Raw genomic sequence first — 21,301 nt, forward strand, 5'->3', positions numbered from 1 at the left:
AAGCTAAGCAGGTTTGGAAGTGGCCAGAGCTTGGAGGGGAGACCACCTGGGAACCACATCGAGTTCCACAATGGGAGAAAGGTAAAACATAAATGGGAGTTCCTTTCTCCCATTGAGTTCCACAACGAAGGAAAGGTGGAAAGAAAATAAATAAATAAATAAATAAATGCCCTCCAGTTTGTAGTGTCCTTGACAGTTGTGCTCAGCTCTTGTAAACTCAAGGTTACAGCTTCCTTCACAGGTCTAATACATCTCATACTTGATCTTCTTCTGCTTTTTACTTTCCCTAGCATTATTGTCTTCTCCAATGAGTCTCGACTCCTCATGATATGCCCAAAGTATGATAGCTTCAGTTTCATCATTTTTGCTTCCTGGCAAAGTTCTGGCTTGAGTTGAACTAGTACCTACTGGTTTGTCATTCTGTCAGTCCAGAGTTCAGTTACCACTTTGACCATTCAGCCTTGGGTGATCCTACTAGGGAACCAATCTAATGAGTCATTCTGACCTCCTGGCAGCATTGCTCTTGGTTTCTCTGACACACTCAAATCCCTCACCACACTAAGGTTTGCATCCAAGAGGGGTTCTATCAGGTACTATGAAAGAATTGCCTGGCATTACTTAGACACAAGTGTTGAAGAAATATTCCTGTGACTTAAAGCTTAGAATGGGTGGCAGTTCTTTTTTTAATCTATTAATTTTTTTTAACTTCTACAAAGTATGTGCTAAAACTGTTCAGATGATACTTTACTAAGTAGTTAATCTGTGAACAGAAGGATCACATGCCATGACTCCATCCTACAAATGGGTAGAATCTGTCTGAAATAATGTCTTCTCCCATATGAACTGTCCCACCAAATGTTGAATTCGAGGAAGGCAAGGCTGTGACCTAACAGGGCCTTCCTGGTGGTGGAACCCATCCTGTTGAATTCTCTCCTGAAGGAGAATACCAATTCTATATCTCTGTTCCTTTTAAGGGTAATTTACCTTTTTTATTTAGTTAGTTTTATTTTGAACTGCTTTAGACTACTGTTTTTATTGTATGCTGGTTTTTATTTATGATAGTTTTTATTGCATGATTAATCTTATTTGTTATTTTTATTGTTTCAGACAGATGCAAACCAAGTGGTAAATAGTAGTGGGAAAAATATCATATCATACTGCCTGAACCTGTTAGTCCATGTTTGCGTGAATACTGGAACTCCCTGACCCAATGATTCAAAGATGGACAAACTGTGTTTAAGGAAGATCGTATGTACAAATTCAGCATGGTTTGAACATTATATTCTCTGTGTTATTAAGTGCTTTACTGTTACAGTTGCTGCCAAGTAGTACTTGAGTAGAATATAAACTGTGCATGGCAATTATTTCAGCATTAACTGTAAGAAAAAAAAGAGCAAAGACCCACAAAAATCATTCGGTAAAGTTACTCTCTGCACAGCTTCCTCTTGTACTCGTGTGTGTGTGTGTGTGTGTGTGTGTGTGAGAGAGAGAGAGAGAGAGAGAGAGAGAGACACATGGAGACCATTAAGAGACCATGTTGATTAATATATTAGATACCTTTTAACTTAGTTATTTTCTTCTAAGAAAAACTTTCAGATAAAGCTAATTTTTACATTCCATTTAAACAGTGTTAAAAGGAAAAGCCAAAGCAGAGATGTTTGGAAAACTAAGAGCTTCCAAGTATTGTTTTTAGTGAAAAGGCAGTATAAAGGTATGCATGCCTAGCTACATATTAACTTTTATACAGAATAAGCCCATTTTCAGTCTTAGTGTTAATTCGTTCTATGTATTCTTAAAGCTCCAGACATATAATATAATATAATATAATATGTTACATATTTTTCACTTCCTGGATGTGCTAGTCAGAAAAGTGAACAGTAGAGCTACAGCAAGACTATTTAGTGAATATAAATATTTGTTCACAGAAAAGATGAACAGCATTAACTAATAATTTTAGCAGAATACAACATATTTTAATAGTCATACAAATCTCATCTTGGTAGTATCTTAATGGTCTCCATTACACACACACGTGCGAGTACAAGAGGAAGCTGTACAGAAAGTGAAAAAATTAGGCCTTATTTGCATATTTCTAGTCTGCTGACAGTTACACAATTTTCATTGTGATGCAGACACAAGATGAATTTCAGAGAGGAATTGATATTAAGGACATCACTCTGCTGGATCAACAGTGTGTGTGTGTGTGTGTGTGCGCGCGCACGTGCATGTGTATCTGTACATAATTGTATCACACAACTATATTGTGATCTGTTGAACAAAAATAATGCAGTTAGTGTTTCTGTTCCTTCTGAGGAAAGAGGTTGCTTGCCTGCACTGCTGGTGAAACTTGTACCATATAGGACCTCTTTTCCTTAGGGTAGAACCTTGTTCTAGCATGCTACCAAGATTCATTCTGCCTGCATATGTCACTCATTCAGCTAAAGAGCTGGAGGAGAGAATATTCTAAATGATGATGTGGTTCAATGAAATCCAAGCTGCACTCCACCCTTACCCAAAAAGCAAGAAACAGAAGAGGAAAGAAGCTGCATAAAGAGGGCAGGGAGAACTGACTCTATTTGTATTGCCATTAACACAAGCAATGTCCCTAAACAAGCCAAACTATGTATAGAGATGGTCAGAACAGGTATAAACACAGAGAAAAATACATGTTAAATACCATTTTAGAGTGTGAGTAGAGGGGGGTGGAAAGAGACAGAACAAAATGTTATAGTATTAGGTAGCCAGGGTGCTTGCACCATTCTTATCTCAGAAAGGATGGCCCCCATCAATTCCTTTATGCAAGTAGGACCAACCACAAAAGCAAGATTCACCACTTCCTAGAGGAAGCCCCAAAAATGAGTGGAAATACTCAATTCTCGGAAAGAAAGGAAGTGGCACAGCTTCTTTTTGCAGATCCACTAATTAATTTCCTTCCCTCCTTCCTTCATTTCAGGTTGTATCCAGATGCATTAAATTTCCCTTGCATAAACAATAGGCATGCAGGGAAAGGAATCTGCAGGGCATAGGAAAATTGGTGTTGGTGTTAAGTGCTCTGTTGGATACCACTGTAGATCACCTTTGAAGTGGACTGTGTCTTGTCAGAATGCCTAATCCAATGTATTCAATCATGTTGAACGCCTTGAGGCAGAAAGCTTCAATAATTGAAAAACACTTATATGTGATACTAACACTCAATTCTATATATGTTTACTTAGTAGTCCTACAGAAATTCAATGGGGCTTACTTCCAAGTAAATGTGTGACTTATTTCAGCCCTACTTTTCTGCCAAGAACAGCAAAATGGCTATAGAGTTGTATCCTGAAACTGTCATCGTATCTGTTAGCTGTCATATTTTGGGCTTTTTTGGCTCTTCCAATACTAGAATTTCACTTCCTCTGACTTCTGAGAGAGAAATTTGCCCTTGTATTTCAACTGACAGGAAAAAACAAAGAGCTAGAGAGGCATCTTTATTTACATAAATGAGAATTAATTATTTGGCATGGCAACAGAAGTATTTGAAAAAGAGCAAAAAAATCATAACCATAACTGTCAGAATCAGGGCCTGAGTAAGCCTGCAAGTGCCTGCAGAACCAGAAACACCTTTGCAGCTACTTGCAGGGAACAGCTGAGGAGCAATTGTACCTCTTGCTTCTGGCCCTCTGAACCTGCTGCCAGACTCTACCCTACATTTGCACTCTGGTCCCAGGGCTCCAGCTTTAGTTGCCTGCTGCCTGCACCCCTTATCTCACAATAACACTTTTTCCATACTTTGAAGGAGAACACCCTACTCCGACCCCACAATATGGTTCGTTAATCAAACTAAAAGTTATTCATAACACTGGTAGGGTTATGTCATTGCCCACACAAATATTTCAACTGAACAATGCATTATCGACCTGAGATAAATTTGGTTTTTTAACTTACCTCTTAGCCAACCACAGCTTGGCTTCAATACAAGTGATGATATTGCCCAGGCCTTGCAGAAAGTCTGAATTAGCCCTGTGTTTGGAGTCGAAGTAGGAATGCAGCAAGTGAAAGACCTAAATAAAAAAGTTGCAGACTGCTGTGATAATATTTTCCAAATATCCAGTTCCTCAGCTTTTGACTGTGTTCAAAAATAACTCTATGGGGAAAAGAACCTAGCCACCTGCAGAATGACCCTCTGCGACTTGTACAGAAAGAGCTTGTTGGCTCTGGATTAAGTCTAAAGATACATCCTTAGTCAGTGGACTGTGTCTTCCACTAGTGCATACCTCATTGAACAGATTGCCTACTTTTCAACAGCATTCACTTTCCATAATATGAAATATTATAAAGACAACCTTGTAGCACATCAACAGCATGACAATTTATACCAGAAACAAAAAGGTACTATATTTACTAAGATAGTCATTCTGAATATGTCATTTGTATAGTATAAATTATCTCAAAAGAAAGTAACATTTATAAAGTTATTTGGGATTATTTGTATGAACATTGTACATCTCCAATGAAATTTTTTGGTCATTGCTGGATATATATGAACTTTCCTAAAGTCAGAAATGGCAGCTTCACTTCATTTTCACATTTTGCATAAACACTCAAGCAGGAAGCATATATGCATGGATTTTTGCACACACTCTCCACATTTAAGTAATGAATAGACCACCCTTCACAGTGTTTTAAAGGGTGTGCAGACCTAAATGTGAAAGAAAACATTAATTGTAGCACGCATACAATTCTTTTTTTCCAAGAATCAGCCTTAATAACTACACATAAAAGTTTGCATTTTATTTTATATTGTTATTTAGATCAGTTGTTATTTTTAAAATCTTTAAGGAGGAAGTGTCAAAATTGCAACATCTACCAGTAAATCTTCAAAGTCGCTTCATAGACAGCACAGTCTGCCAAAAGAGTACTAAACTACATGAAACACAATGCTTTCTGGGAAAGGAATTAGGAATTGCATCTCATATTTATCTGTGCTGAAGCACAATCCAGAAATAAAGGAAACCGGAAAGAGATATCACCCCATTATATCCTGCAAGTGAATTCTATATTGGAAGTAGCATAACTGAAGCTCAAATCAGGCATATCCTCTAACCACTGTATAGAACAGAATGCTGGCTGTAACATTAAGACCATCTCCTCTTCTCCAGATTCTCAAAGAGAATTTAGAAATACATGTTTTCATCAATCCTCACATAGAACACTAACCCTGTTTAAAGGGGGCAGTTGGGTGAGGAGATCACACAAGTTCACAAGACCTTACTCCTAAAGCGCATTCTATGCTTGTACCAGCTCAAAGTCATAAACACCTTTTTAAAAAAAAATCAATTTAACTGAAACGACAACTTGTTGATGGATGTGTAAATAAAATCCACATTTACTCAGCATACTTGGAAAAAGAACAAATGTGTTTTTGTGAATCATGCTTGACTTTTGCTTCAGCTTCACTTTTGAAAATAACAGTGTCTTCTTTCAGCTGTACCATCCAGACTGCATGAGCATCATTTACTAAAAACACTAACAAGACCATCCTGAAATTGAGATTTGTAGTTTCCTCATCAAAAGTTAGAAACCCAAAATGGTGAGTGTACATGGATAAGCTACCAGGAATAACAGCTTTAAGTAACAAATAAACCACAAAAAAACAGAAACTGGTTTCCTAGTTCAGTGAACGTTGACTAGTAAGAGGAAACATAAACCAAGATGTGTAGTTGTTCTCAAGATTTATTACTTCTATGAAATTATGACCATGGCAGAACAGTTTTTGCCATCTGAAAGAAACTGTGACTTCCTGCTAGAACCCATGTTTCTGCCTTCTGCCATGCCACACTCTGTACATCTTTTGCAGCCTGTCTTTCACAGTCATTTCTCGCAAGCCTGCTCCCAAAACCTGCATCTTCAATAAATCCATTCAGGAACCATTATAGTGTTCTCTTTATTCACCTTCTACTACCAATTAGCCTTTTATTCTTGCAACTCCAGATTAAACCTAAAGCTAATACTTGTTGCCCCTCAGATCTTTAGTTTTTATCTGAGGGAGATACGTGTTGACAGAAACAACACAATCTTATGGAATTTTAAAGATTAACTTTGTTTCTGGCATAAAAAGCCACGGACACTCTCCATTTCATTAAACACACTACTCATTGCTGCAGTTATTAACTATCCTTTGAGTTCTGGTGGTCCCTTTTAATCTTTCACATGCTAAAACAGCATAGAAAATTATGTAATGAGCTTTATCAGCTGAGTCGGAATCTATCTCGGCTCCTTGTAAGCCATTAGCTGGATCTGCTAGGATTTACCCATTGCAAAATGTGCCATTCCCCTTGCAGGAATTGCCCCACAAGTCACATCATAAAGCCAAGTAATAGAGCATCAGAAGTTCCAAAACTTAAAGCTCTCAGGTGGGGTATTAGTAACAAAATCAATGAATATTGAGTTTTCCCCACTCCTCCCACTTTTCTAAATCAGGCAGGCATTATCTCCAGCATTTCAATGAATAAATACTCATTCATTGACCTCACGAGAGGTCAATAAATAAATACGAGAGGTCGCTGAGGCCCCATTGGTGTGGGTGTTCAAAGACAGGCTGGACATGCACATGGTGGGCATGTCATGAGTGGAGCCGGCTAGTGCCGGAAGTGAGATTAGATGGCCCGGGAGGCCCCTTCTGACTCACTCTGTTTCTATAACATCTACTTTCATACCAGAGACCACAGCCTAAGTACCTCCAGCCTCCTTCTCCATTGCATCTCTGTTGTTTTCCAAGTAGTCAGAGTGCAGACTGGGAATGTGGGAGATCTGGCTTTGAGTCCCCACTCAACCATGAAGTTCACTGAGTGATTTTGGGATAGTCACTCATTCAGCCTAACCTACCTCACAGGACTGTTGTGAGGATAACATGGAGCTGTGTAAGCTGCCCTGGATTTCTCAGAAGGTGGGTAGGGATATAAATTCACTGTAATGATAATAATGTGTCCACCAAACACATGAAGCTGGATGTGTTAATACATTAGTTGTAACAGTTTTGTCCTTAAAAAAATACACATTTTAGCATATTTAGTCTTGCAATGGATCCTATTACACATATAGGATGTCTGGGTTCAAACTTATTCAGCAACAGTTTTGAAGTGGACAAAAATCTGGGTGGCAGAGGAGTTATGGATGTTGTAGGTTAGAACTAGTTGTCACTGGTACTATGTATTCCAGTTGCATGCATTTTTCAGTATACATCCTAGAGTCTACTTACAAGACTTAAGATATATTTTTCTCACTAAGGTCTAGCCAGTGAGAAGAGGGGGCTGAAACCTGAATCCATGCTTGCTCACTTGCTTTTGCTTTCTCTCCCCCTTTTTTTTCTCTCACACACTAAGTTTTAAAGAGACATCACAAACATCTCCTCGGGGGTAGAACTGGGCAGTGATTTACTAGAGACAAAGACAAAAAATGGGGTATAACTGTCTAAAAGGAACTATTACAGTTCATGCACAGATCAGTTATTAGTGCTATCATCTGTATAACAGCTTTCGCCCAAGTCCCATTCACATACAGGAGTCCTTTTTGACATGCTGTGGATGCAACAGCACACCTTAGTCAGAGAACAGCCTTTAGCAACACACAAAAGTATGAAGGAGCACTCCGGCAATGAGTGAGAAAAGAGATAATATATGTACACAGAAGTGCCTCTGTTTTCATCTGTGATATGCTGGGAGCAAGATTCCATGGAGAACTTCTGCTAAACTAAATTGTTTACACTGGCCTTGTTCAAAGCTTCATATTGCCTAATACCTATGTAAATGCAAAATACCATGCACAGAAAGAAGATTGCTTCATGAAAAATTTAACATTAGTATTCCCTTATGTTGACTCAAAGTTTATTAAGCTATGCACATTTTTAGTAAAGCTCTTGTCACAAGTATTTTTTTAAATTTTATACATTCACATTATGAACTGGAATCCTTTTCCTTGTTTAAGCCGTAATCTACTGTGCCTATTTCCAGGGGCACAGACATCTCAAAGCTACCTCATTAAATCACTTCCATGTTCAACCACCACACTGACAACCTTGGTGTCAAAGGTGTTTCCAACTTTCAGTTGCACCTTCCAGGTAGTTACACCTTACTCCCTGTAGTCCCAATCACTTGGTAATCATTATTTTTCTGTAAGAAAGATATAATGCTATTCCAGTAAACGATACTCATGTGTGCACTTGGATAAATGCTACTACAAAGATTGTAGAAAATAAACTAGATCCTCTGACCTCTGACTGCAGGAGCTGTTGCCCAAGGATTGTCATGAGAACTTAGTGAAGTCTGGGATGCAGAAGGGTCAGCTGGTGTCTGATGCCATTTGGGAAAAGGGCTGTGGTCACTTATGTCAATGACTTACACCATCGGCTGTTTGTGCTGCCACTACCATTTATTGCTTCCTCGCAGTTTCAAAAGCCCTTCTCCTTTATCCAGCTCTGCTTTTCCCTCTCGGTCTCTTCTCCCTTTTTCCCCTCACCCTGTCTTCCTACCCAAACACTATAAAGATCTTCCCTGGCCTTTCTGCAGTTTTTCTCAGCAGTTTCCTTGCACTGTCTCTTTTCAGTTTCTCTATCTGGAAAATTTGTAGCTCAGTGTTGCAGTCCTCCCTTGCATTACTTCCCCTGTCTTTTCCACCTTGATCTCTCCTCTCCCCATTCTTCTCTCTCCTGCCTGGTTCCTTCCTGTATCCCAGGTTTGTCTGCTTTCACACTATTGTGTGAAGAATAGGATGAGCCAGTTTCACATACTCACAGCATCACCTAATGAGTTTCATAACTGATGGAAGTTCAACACCTAGGTCTCCTTGGTTCTAGTCTCATGCAAAACCTACTAGGAAGTGTTTTTCCTACTAATAACTGCTTACATTTGGCACATCTGCAAGATTAATAGGTGGTCAGTAGCAGCAGCTTTGCCATGCAGGACTCTTGCTTTTACTGACAAATGACACCATGAAGAAAAAAAAAAGTAAGCTATCCTCTATGAAGGATATTCTTGTGGTCAAACAGCAGGAAATCAAGTGACTAGCATGCTATCTGTAACGTAATACACTGCCAAGATATGGTTTTACTTGTGTGCCAGTGCTAATAACATGTTAGTACATATTACAGTCCAAATGTGATAATCCAAGTTGTATTTATTAAACAAATGTTTTCTAACAGCACAACTAATTTATAGAAGTAGTATTTTTCCTTCTGTTGGAGCTCATAATAAAAGGAGCATGCAGCTTTAATATAAGCACAAGATAGCAAGGCATGCATATGTAAAATTATTAGCAATTAGGAAGTTGGCATTATTCCCTCAAATAATTTCATAGAGAAACAGCTTTTTAGCCTTCAGATAATTTAAAAACTTTCCTGGCTTATGTAATTGTCTTTCTGTGCATTAGAGAAAGTCAAGCATTCCTTCCCTGGAGCTAATTTGGAACTATAAATCTTCTGCTTGTAGGTCACTAGCCAGTTTGCAAGAGTAAAGTATATGATATAAATATTCACATTCCTAGCTGGAAGGATGAAACAATACTGTAATTGTTCAGCACAGTTATTCTTGGAGGAGAAAAAACATGCTGACATCATTCTATACTGTAGGTTTTTAGCACAGAAAATTTATTTGATTTCCTGGAAAAATACAGATATTCAACAGCTGAAACAAAACACTGTGAAAATAGTAAGCTAGCAAAAATGCAGCACTGTTGGAAGGTGGAGACAAGCAAGAATGGGAGGAGCTGTTAGTAAAAGAGCAGTAATGCAAAACAGCACTTTTAGCCAAAAAAAAAAAAAAAAAGCAGCCAGCTTGGGTCTATAGTTTATTAGGTATAAGATTCCTAATACAGCAGGACCTCCATATCCAGAGGGATAGGTTCCAAACCTCCCAGAGGATGCCTGAAACTGCAGATAGTAGTGGACACTACATTCATGGGGCTTAGGGGCACAGAACCCCTGAAAAATGGGGAAACTGCAAATATCTCTAGAGAAAAACAGCAAGTACACAGAGTGTGGTATCTCCAGAGTGTATAGTCCCCTAGAGATATTCATGGTTTTTCCACTTTCATGGGGGTCCTGCACCCCTAACCCCCATGAATGTGGAGGACTAATCATCAACCTGGGTTAAGTGAAACCGCAGTAACCAAGACAGCAGATACTGCCATTGGAGTGCTTTTCTTCTGCTTCAGCTGATTTACCAACTGCACCCATACCTGGTTGAGCAATGCCTTGCAACAGTGACCCACACCCTGGTAATTTCCCTACTGGACTATTTTAACACACTCTACAGGGGTCTGCCCTTGAAGACAGTCTGGATACTTCAGTTGGATCAGACTAGAGCTGCCAAGATGTTAATGGGGACCAGCAGGTATTCACATATAACGCTGGTCCTTTACAAACTTACACTGGCTGCCAATTGAAGTCCAGGCCCAATTTAAGGTGCTGGTGAAGACCTATAAAGCCCTAAATGCCTTGGGTCCTGGATACCTGAAGGAGCACCTCCTTCCCTATATGCCTCACTGCCCCTTGAGATCTGAGGTGGAGGTCCTTCTTTGGGAGCCCTCCTTGAAAGAGATTAGGAGGGCAGTTACCCAGAAGAGGGCCTTCTCTGTGGTGGTGCCCCGATTATGAAATAAGCTCCCCAGAGAGGTTTGCCTGGCGCCAATGCCTTTTCTTTTCAGCGCCAGGTGAAAAACTTTTATTTTCCCGTTATTTTAATGTTTTATTGGTTTTATATTATTGAATTACTGGATGCTGTGCCATTTTCATCTCTTGCTTGTTGTATACCATCCTGAAATGCATTAGATAGATACATAGATAGATAGATGAATACCAATGGCTGTGAACAAGGGGAACAGTTGGTTAAAATCCAGCAATTTATCCCTTCTCCTCTGCAGCCCTCCATGCCACCTGAAAATTTACTCCAGAGGGTTTATTAGTCCCCTGAAGCAGATTTTGATGGTGCAGAGGTACAGCTGAATACAACCCAGTGGGTGAGACTTACTGCCTTCATGCCTGGCTTGTGGATAAACTATGAAATGGGATACCACAGTAGATGCATCTTTGATCTGATCTGATCTGATCTGATGTTATTAACTGCAGCATCTGGCATCCAACATTTACTCAGGAAATACATACCACAATGAAAACCACTCATTTCCCTGTTCCTTAATTTCCTAGCTACTATAGAATTTAATTTTTCATGATCTGGATATTTGCTTATCTGAATAACTATAAGAGAAAATCTAAATAGTTAGGAAAAACACACTTGTTTGGATAGTTACAACTGAACAACATTTATGAATGATATATCTTGTGGCTTAAAAGAAATTCATATATCTTGGGCACAGGATGTCCTCTTCTTTGGTATAAGGGACTGTATCAACTAGAGAGAAGCTGTTGGGTAGCACAGGCAGGCATATTTCTCTCTGGGAAACCCACTGGTGGTATTTGACTCTTGTTTAATACCTGATATACCATCACATATAATGTTAGGGAGGACAAATTACACTATTATCTTTGGGTTGCGGAATGGAAAGAAACAACTCTCTATTCAACTATGGCAGATTGCTGTCTGGATTACATTTTGGATAGCTATGGCTCCTGCACAGTGGATGGAATTGATACCTTTTTCATCTCTCCTACCTCTATGAAAAATGACACTGGTTTGTTATTGCTGCTGCTTTGGGGAGCAATGTCTATAGAAAGGTTTACCAATTTTGTGTGTGAATAAATATTAGATAACGCAAGATTTCTTTTGTTCTCATTATTGATGGCTTTCTTCAAAAGATTATTCACTCACAATTACATAAAGATAGCATCAAACGAAAGGCAAGCCCCAGAAACTGAATGAGCTACATAATAGAAACAGTTGCTAAAACTCAGCAGATTTTCACCCTATGCATACAAACAAGACTATTTATAAATTTAACTTCCCATCAGGCTCAGCATGTCAGCTTACAATAACATGTTAATGTTAATGTTTTCCAGTAATTTTCACAGTGGCATTTAACTGCAAACCTCTCAGCCAAGGTAAACGTAAGGGCAATCTGAGGGCTAACTGCATAATCAAATGAACAACCTTAATGAGTATTGTGTTAATGCTGTGAAGTAAACATTAAGACTAGCTGTATAACATTATGGTGCTTTGCTTTGCTTTTAACATTGCACAGCAATTTTAGTGAAACCATTAGAATGTGCTTCCCCAGAAGCAGCTAAAAATCCATTCATCTTATTTCTGTTGATAAAAAATAACATTCATGTCATTTTGAAAACATTAATTTTGCATGTATGTATTTTCTTTATGAAATTCAGAAGTACTATAAAAATTGAGATTCCAAATTTTGTAGAGATGCACTAAGATTCCTAAAACGAATTGCTAGAAATTTGCAGGTAAATGGTTTCATTCACATGTCTGCATAAAGTGATTTGTGCACTTTACCTACTTTTCCTTCCATATTAACAGGATGTAGAAATTAGAAGTAATTAACTAAGGGGAGTGTCTAAGGGGCCACAGGATACTTCAGATTCCAACAAGCAAAGGCAGAGACAGCCGACTGTCCTCAGAAGTGGGAACTACAGTATGTCCCCTCCTTGCAGCTGACATGGAAAGGACCATGCTGGCTGCCTCTGCAGTTAGGAAGGTGATTTCAGAGAATGGCTTTTGAAAAAAAAATAAAATGTAAAGAGGCTTCTTGGTGGGTGGGGAGAAGACAGGATAGGCCAACCTCTTTCCCTCCATCTCCAAATGCTTTTGTCAGTTGGGCAAAACAGCCCACCTGGCAAAAATGTAGGGCAGGAGGATGGGTCAATGAAAATCATCTCGATTGTTCCTCCTGTCCTGCACAGTATGAGCATAGGCTTCTGAGTTCACAAAGTATTCGACTGGAAAAACTTCAATGCTTACAATTATTGACAGAGAATCTTACTATTCCTGATTCCTAGGATTACCAAATTATTTTCAGGTAAAACTAGTATTTCCCACAAACTATAGAGCTTTAATTGTGAAAGTTACTCCTTCCCTCCACTTTGCATATATAATTGCTTAGGAACAACAGAGGTTTATACTCAGGCTGCCCACTGAGTAGCCCTCCTCACATGTTATCTATCAATCATTTATGTCAGTGTGGTCAACCTGTCAGATGAGGTTGAATTACAACTCCTAAAATCTCTCATCAGTGGCCATGCTGACTGAGGTTGATGAACTAGTCCAACATTATCTAGATGGTCACTAATTCACCAACCCTGCATAATTTGCTGCTGATAGATTTCAAGGACCTACTTGGTATGATGTTTCCTTACTACTGGCATGTTCAGGAAATTCAAACTATGCTGTCCTAATCAGGATTCTCCGGAACTCCAACAGAACATCGCTTCCTGCCTAAGACACAGTGCTAGTCTAGGTAAAGAAAATATTCTTGGGGTTCTTGGATTTGTTTTATGAACTTGGAGGAAGTTTCTAACTATTACAACTAAACCTTGCCCTGAATAAACTGTGGAATTCTAACCTTAACCTACATAGACAATGTATACAACAACTGGTAGTGTTCAAGGTATGTATTTGTGAGCTTCCTTTGGGAATCAGTAAGGTCTTTCCAAGACTTGTCAAAAAAAAAAAAAAAAAGCTTAGAAAAATAAAGCCTGGTGTGGCTCAGCTCCAGCTGCCTCTGCCAATCTCCCCTTTCCTAGGCAAACTCACCTGCAATAGAATATTACTAGAAGTTTAAAAGTGGGCTAATAAGAACAGGAGTCCAATTTGCTGACCCATAAGGGATTTCAAAATACAATTTCTATGAAGTCAACTAAAGATCATGCCATAATAAATGGATTCATCTTAAAGATGGCCCAATGTCTCTTTGCTGCAACACACTAGAATGGCTACCTTTCTGGAAATTGTTGCAAACTCTAAGTATCCCAGCAGCAAAGGACATATTTGAGCATGCTCAGCAGCTTCCAAGGACTTTTGGATAACATATGTAAGGCATCTGCCTATTCCAGGCAACCTTCCCAGGCTTTCCCATAATCAAAAGGATGAGTCTGTAAGCACTCTCAATAATATAGATAGTTCAGCTCTCTATATTATGTTAGATAATGTTGAAGAAGTGGCATACCTCTTCAAAATTCTGCAAATCCTGTTTAAAAGAGGGTTATAACATGACAAAGTATTGTGTCCCAGCATTTAAGAGAAGAGCCTATATCTCTATAGTAAATAGAACAAAAGCCCCTAAATACGCAAACAAATAAATGCTCTCTCTCTCTCCCTCTGTATGTATGTATGCATGTGTGTGTATAAAGTGTATAAATATAGATGTATGTGTGCATGTATACACACACAGCACATTTCTCCATACATTGTGAACTAAATTGAAAGAAGTTCCCATTACATACCTTGGAGAACTGTTTGGAATGCTGTGAGAAGCGGGCTTGACCTGGGGAAAGGGGTCCATGGGGAGTTTCATTCATACAGCAAGACAAAAAATCTCTATTTCTTTAAGCCAGCTTAGCCTTTCACAGATTTTGGTTGTATATGATGGCCTGAAGACGACTTACTGTACTGAAGGGAACTGGGGCACAATAAAATCATTTAACCCCTGAGAACTATTAGGGTTTTTGCATTCTTTCTTGTTTTTGAGCCTCTGCTTTGGCTTTTGTTGGAACACTGGGGAGTGTCTTCCCCATGTGCCCTCTTCCCCAGCACAATCACACCTCTCTGAAGGGGAAAATGGGGAGCAACTTTGGCACATGCAGCTTCCAACAGCTGCATGTGGCTGACAGGTTGCCCATTGCTTTCCAGAAAAGAGAAGTTGTGAATGAATGGAAAGGCAAGCACAAGATAGAATGCTAAATACACAGTAAAGGGAGAGAGAAGCAATTCCCAGTCTAAGTGCAATGGCAGTCAAAAATGAAGTGAGGGTATGGACAAGAACCCAAAATGAATGCTCATTTACAGAAGCTTTCCTTGACTCTAGGCTCTGCCCAGGTGGAAAAGCCCACAAATGTGATGCACAGAGACCCTGTAGAAAGTAACTGTATGCCCAGCATAGCAACAGAACAATCAGCAAAGGAGCAATGGAAGGGAAGCTTCCCAGGATATAGTCAAGCCAACACATTGTTATTCATACTTCATACATGTACATATACTCAATGCACATATATCCTAAACTGGGCAGTTTTGCTATATTTGATTGTGCATTACCTGCTTGGAAGACCAACTTTTGGGACAGATTGGAATCATAATATATGTGCACAGTTATATAAAGACTGTGCATAAGAATGTAACCCTAAGGGCAAAGGATAGATACACAGCCATTATTATTTTTATTTAGGTGAACATTTTTCTCCACACTTGACAGTAATATTTCTCTTTTTCAACTTCAAAGAAAAGCTTATCTTAGTCAATAAAAACTGAGCTAAGAAGAGAAGCAGCTGCAAGGAAGTTGCAAGGAAAAATATTTAATTATAGTGGTTTTACTGCTTTGATCTCTAGGTACTATAACATTCATTCACAATATCAGCCTTTATAAATCAGCCATGAAGTAGTAAGCTTTAAATGCTGCTGCCAAGTCAAACAAGAGAAGTAATACATAATGAGCAATATTTCTATTCTAAAGGGACAAGGCAGTTAACAGAGAAATCTGCTGCACAAGTTATAGGCTGCAATACATATTATATGGAGGATATTCATAGAAGATGCAAGCTCTTGCTATAAGATGTTGAACAGTCCAATAAACCTTGTCTCCCAGTCATGCTGTTTTTCATAAAATTACTCCCAGATCCATCAAGAAATCAGTTCTACTTTCAAGGGATTTCTCTAGCTGCAAAAGTGAAGTGGCACAGGAAAACTAGTTCTATCCTGTGTGTTCAGTTATTATAGCTTCAAGGTGGATTGTGCCCATAATGATTTCATTTAATTTTTAAAAATGATTTCTTATGAAACATGTATATTGTAGTTAAATGAAGGACAAGCCTGGCAAGTGGGCCTGGCAGAGTTTTCACTGCTGGCAAAATTCAGAACCTCTGCATGCTGAATTTGACCCACTGGCCATGGGGTGCCCGTCATTGCTTTAGGAAGAAAAACAGAAGACCCTATTTTCTTTTTGAAAATTCTGCTCATCATAAAGGTACCACAGAAATGTCTGTTTTCATGAATCCATGAAATGTTTCCAAAATATTCCTAGAAGCTTTCTAAGCATTCTCTTAAAACACTCTGGCAACACATCATTCAATTTATAGTGCTGACACTGGAGATGGGGGATATACATTCATCCAACAGATGCCCATGATCTGATACACAAGTAGATTCTGAAGGTCACCAGGACTCTGTGAAAGAACATGTCCTAAAGTAGCAATATTTGCTTTACATGATTTGGAATAGTAAAGGCCTCACCAAATTCTTACAAAATTATAACTTAGACTCAAAATGAGAAGTCCATAATGAGCATGTTTTGAGAAAACAAATTATTTTATTTATTTATTTTTCAATTTATATCCTGCCTTTTTCCTACAAAGGGCTCAAGGCAGCTTATATCCTCCTCCTCCATCTTATCCCCACAACAACAACCCTGTGAGGTAGGTTGGGCTGAGAGCCTGTGACTGGCCCCAAGTCACCCAGTTGGCTCCATGGCTGAGCAGGAACTAGAACCCAGATCATCTGAGTCCCAGTCCCATGCTCTTAACTACTACACTACACTGGCTCTCAGTGTGTGTTTCTACTTATGCTTCTACTTTGATCAAAAGCTGGGATAACATATGTTCTCTTCATGAAGTACTGCACTGTAACAAGAATTGATACTTGTTTCCCTGTTTTCCTGCGTTTCTCACTGGTATTTTTACAGAGGGGGTCCCTGAGAACTGCTTCAGGGCTGTAAAATACCAAAACAAATACAAAACCTGGCCCAAGACCATAGCCATATGTATGTAGTATTGGCCAAAGTAATAATTTGATTGGCCAGTTTGATTTGATTTAGCAGCATATAATACAGGGCAGCTTGTCAACAATGGGGATTATACTTGATTATATTTCTAAACTGCTCATCCAAAACTTTTAGATATTATTCTGAAGAATCTAATACTTTACTGAGACACAGGATAGGGAGCTCTTTTCGCAGGCATTCCATCAGTTTTATAAATTACTACAGTTTTCCATTCTTATTGTTAAAAATTAATTCCCAGTTTTTCTCCAGTAATTATTAAATCATTCCAGCATGAAAAATGAAAACTATCTATTTACTGTTTTCAATTATCACCAGTGGATTAATTCATTTTTACAAGCTCAGCAAAAAAACTATAATTGAAAATGTCCTCAGAATTAAATTACAGTAATACAATACATGATACAACACACATGCTGTGAACACTTTTGATATTATTTGACAAATCAAAAATTGCATGATCATATTAAAAGCTAATCGTTAAGTGGTTTGGCCATACATTTTATCTGCTGTAATTTATATTTTAAGTGAAAGAAAAGCTTAGAAGCTCAACTATATCACAAAAGTTACTAGAAAAATAACTCTTTGATTCTGTTCCTTCCAAACTCTTATCAAAATGGTTTTCCCACTCCTACTATTTCCCATCATCTCTATTATATTAACTTTTTCCTCTAGCTTCTTCGCTTATGTCATTCCTTCCCAACAACCCACCCCCAAAACTGTATTTGAATTCTCCTCTATCCTTCTCCTACCATCTATCTTGGTTGGGGGCAGCCCGCTAGATACTAATAGTAAAGGGTATTGGGAGGTGAAAGTCAAAACATCCAGAGGTCCATAGGCTGATCATCCTAGCTCTTATATCACACTTTTACCCTTCTTTTCCCTTAATTTGTAAAGTCCTAAATAAGGGATGGAAGTTCATGCCATATACCCAATAGTCAGGAATATTGGGAATTATCTAAGACCAGGCTATTTTAAGGTCTGCCTGTACCCACAGGGATCTACACAGTTATTAAAGGCCCCACTTGAAGGCCCTACTCTCTGCCTTATCACTGGTGAAGTCAAGGGTGAAAAGGGCTAGAGATGTCAATGGCCACCTGACAATTGTGGCATTCACCTCCTCAAGAGCTACACAAAGCCAGTCTTTCAGAGCAGGGTGCACAACCTTCTGAAGTTTTCACATGATGCTAGCTTAGGGGCCAGGTGCTGTACAGATGTGCATGCTTGTGCACACACAAAGAGCCCACTGATCTGTATCAGGATATTTCGAGGGAGGGGAATGGAGAGCATGAAGCTTTTTATTGTAAACTGTTGTATCTGTTGGATAGGATTGCTATTCTTAAAGAAGAAATATAAATCTGTAAAAAGGCTGGAGTTCTAGTTCTGACCCTTAATCACAACCAACATGCATTGTCCCCATGCTAGAAGTGAACACCTTCCAGTAATACAGTACTTTTACCATCCTCTGAGTGCACTAAAGTTTCTCTTCCTCAATGTACTTGCCAGTGTGTACTATAGATCAAACATATTTACAAAAACATTATTATTTGATAATGGAAACGAGATTTGCTTCTTTCAGATGAATGCAACTTTTACCCCCCAAAATACTTTCACCTAAAATAAAATTAAGTCAAAAGGAACTGCTATCTTCCAGTAAGCGGAGCAAAAATTATTGATGGTCTGCAAGCCACTGTATACAGTACTGACAGAAGAAACATTGTGTCTCATACATCAAGTAGAAAAGGAAGAGCTGAGGTCCACTGTCTAGGGAGTTCCTCCCTTCTCCTTTGAAGCCTAAAGTTGCTAACATAAAGAAAAATTCAGGGAGGGAGGATGTGCTATGAAAAAGAGATTGTAGTGAACTCAGGGCAGAAAAGTAGGCTAGCATATGTTGGAAGACATGCGCAGATTCAAGATAATAAAAATAGACATGTCTTGCAAATGCCCTCCAATTGTCTTTCAGATTTCCATAAAAGAAGAGAAAGGCAAACCAGAAGTAAGGAGTAAAAGTGAAAGTTTCATATTCCAATTCAGCCAGTTCTTACGTTTTCTTATATACCCAGGGGTGTGCAACTGAGGTCTAGGGACCCCACCCAATTAGTCTCAAAAACAAATATTAAGGTCTCTGCAGCAGCTTTGGAACTCCAAAATAGTGTTAAAAAAGGCTTCTGTGAAAACTAATTTTGACCTTTTTGGCTCCATATCCATAGCCACTATGGATCCCTTTTTTCTAGATAGAAACACTGGGTGGCAGTGGGTACCTCGTATGATTAATGGGTCACCAATTTCTATAGGACAATGGAAGCCCAGGGACATTCTGCCTGATCCCAAGGGCCAAATTGTTACCTCTGATACACCTCTATGCACAGCTTCCCAAAGCCCTGGGAAGGGTTGAGGTGCTGCTACTCAGCAGACACTGGCTTGTCTTTTCCCAGACCACTTGCAGGTTATATGGCATGCAAGAATGGAAGAGGGGGTGACCAGTCTGCTGATCATATTCACACATGGAGGCAGTGGCCACAACAGAGGAGCAGGCACTGCAGATCCAGAAGGATCTGGATAGACTATGGAAGTGGGTGGGGGACAACAGATTGGCGTTCAATGTGGATAAGTGCAAGGTCTTGCACTTGCGGCACAGGAATGGGTGTCATAAGTACAGGTTAGGGGACAAGTGGCTGGAGAGGGATCTTGGGGTACTGGTTGACTGCAGGCTAAATATGAGTCAGCAGTGTGAAGTGTTAGTCAAGAGACAAACACCACCCTTGGCTGCTTAGCCAGAAGTATGGCTTCTACATCGAAAGAGGTATTACTGCCACTCTGTACAACTCTGGTGCACCCGCAACTGGAGTATTGTGTTCAGTTCTGGGCTCCATATTACAGGAAGGATATAGCCAGGTTAGAGTCAGTGCAGCGCAGAGCCACAAGGATGGTGTCCAGGATTGCAGGGAAAGCCGTATGAGGTTAGGTTGCGGGAACTGGGTCTTTCCAGCCTGGAGAAGAGGAGACTCTGAGGGGATCTGTTAGTGACATATAGGTATGTGAGGGGGCTTCACACGGAGGTGGGTAGAGACCTGTTCTCCCCTGCAGAGGAGGACACGACACGTTTCAATGGAGCAAAGCTCAGGGAACCAAGGTTCAATCTAGATGTCAGGAAGTACTTGCTGACAGTTAGGACCCCTTGGGTATGGAATGGGCTTCCACAGGAGGTGGTGAAGCCCCATGGTGAGGGTGTTCAAGGATAGGCTGGGCATGCACATAGTGGGGATGACATGAGCAGAGCCTGTTAGAACCAGGGCTCAGACGAGATGCTGGAACCAGGGCTCAGACACCTTCTGACTTGCTCTGTTTCTATGTTTCTAATGCAGTACATCCCTACAGCCTTGCTTGCTGCAGTGCCTGCAGATGCTGCACTGACTGAGAGTGGGGGGACCGTAGGCAGGGGAAATCCAGGGCCAGCCAAACACACCATCCTTGCTTGGGATGTGTACTAAAAGAAGGCAGGGGGACAAGCCATGTTTGGCTCAGTTTCCCTGAGAGGATGCCCAGCCAAACCTACCTTTGCTTGCAGCACCCTCTGTGCTAATTGCTCTGCCCAATCATCTCATCTTCCCCTTGCTCAGCAAATCAGCAACCATGTCCAGCAAGGAGAGAAGATGAGCTGCTTTGTGAGCTGACAGCATAAGGTGACTCATCCCTGCCACTGCTGGAAGCCTCCGATAGCTGCCTAAAAGTGCCAGTTTGGAACTTTACCATTCATGTCCAGAATACCTAACTCATTTTTTTCAGCCTGAATCACCATTAAGCAGGTAGGCATTAAATATTATTAGAGTTGCAAGAGAGATAAATGTCTTGTTCAGTTTGAGAGGTTATTTTTTCCTGAACATTGTTATTTGTCTTTGTTGGGGGGGGGGGGTTAATAAAGAATCTTAATGAAGTTATGACTGTACTATTAACATCAGCTTCCATGGGGAAGTGCCAAATCGCTAGGCATGAAACCAAGGAGGACACATGCACAATTAAGAAAAAGCAAAACCCTTGGCTAATAACTACGTGGCATGCAGAATGAGCAGTTTCCTATAAACAGTAGGTCTGAATAAAATTTCAGGCTGGTGAACTACACAGAATTCAACCTGACATAGGCAAAAGAAAGTCTGATTTTATCAGTTATTATTTATCTCCTAATTCATATGTCAATTTCCCCTGCAGAAGAGCATTTGCATTCAAAGGTATTGGGTCATTTTAAAAACTAGCTTGTAAAAAGCTTGAAGTGTGCAACAGATTAAAAGCAACATAGAAAGCTAAGAAACTGATCACAGACACTTAGGAAGCTATATCAGATCACAGACACTTAAGAAGCTACCTTATAATTAGTCAG

The 21,301-nt window shown here is 39.6% G+C and overlaps 1 protein-coding gene across 7 annotated transcripts in view; it reads right to left on the reverse strand.

Annotated features, from left to right (window-relative positions):
* Positions 1 to 21,301, reverse strand: part of THADA (THADA armadillo repeat containing) — a 160,936-nt gene that overhangs the window by 38,098 nt on the left and 101,537 nt on the right. For all 7 annotated transcript variants that reach the window (XM_044429404.1, XM_044429406.1, XM_044429407.1 and 4 more), the window contains one exon: positions 3,925 to 4,040. In XM_044429404.1, the coding sequence (XP_044285339.1) occupies positions 3,925 to 4,040 (116 nt within the window). The remainder of the gene's footprint in view (positions 1 to 3,924; positions 4,041 to 21,301) is intronic.

This window comes from Varanus komodoensis, unplaced genomic scaffold (genome assembly GCF_004798865.1).
Source record: "Varanus komodoensis strain SLA01 unplaced genomic scaffold, ASM479886v1 scaffold2, whole genome shotgun sequence".
NCBI classification, from domain to species: domain Eukaryota; kingdom Metazoa; phylum Chordata; class Lepidosauria; order Squamata; family Varanidae; genus Varanus; species Varanus komodoensis.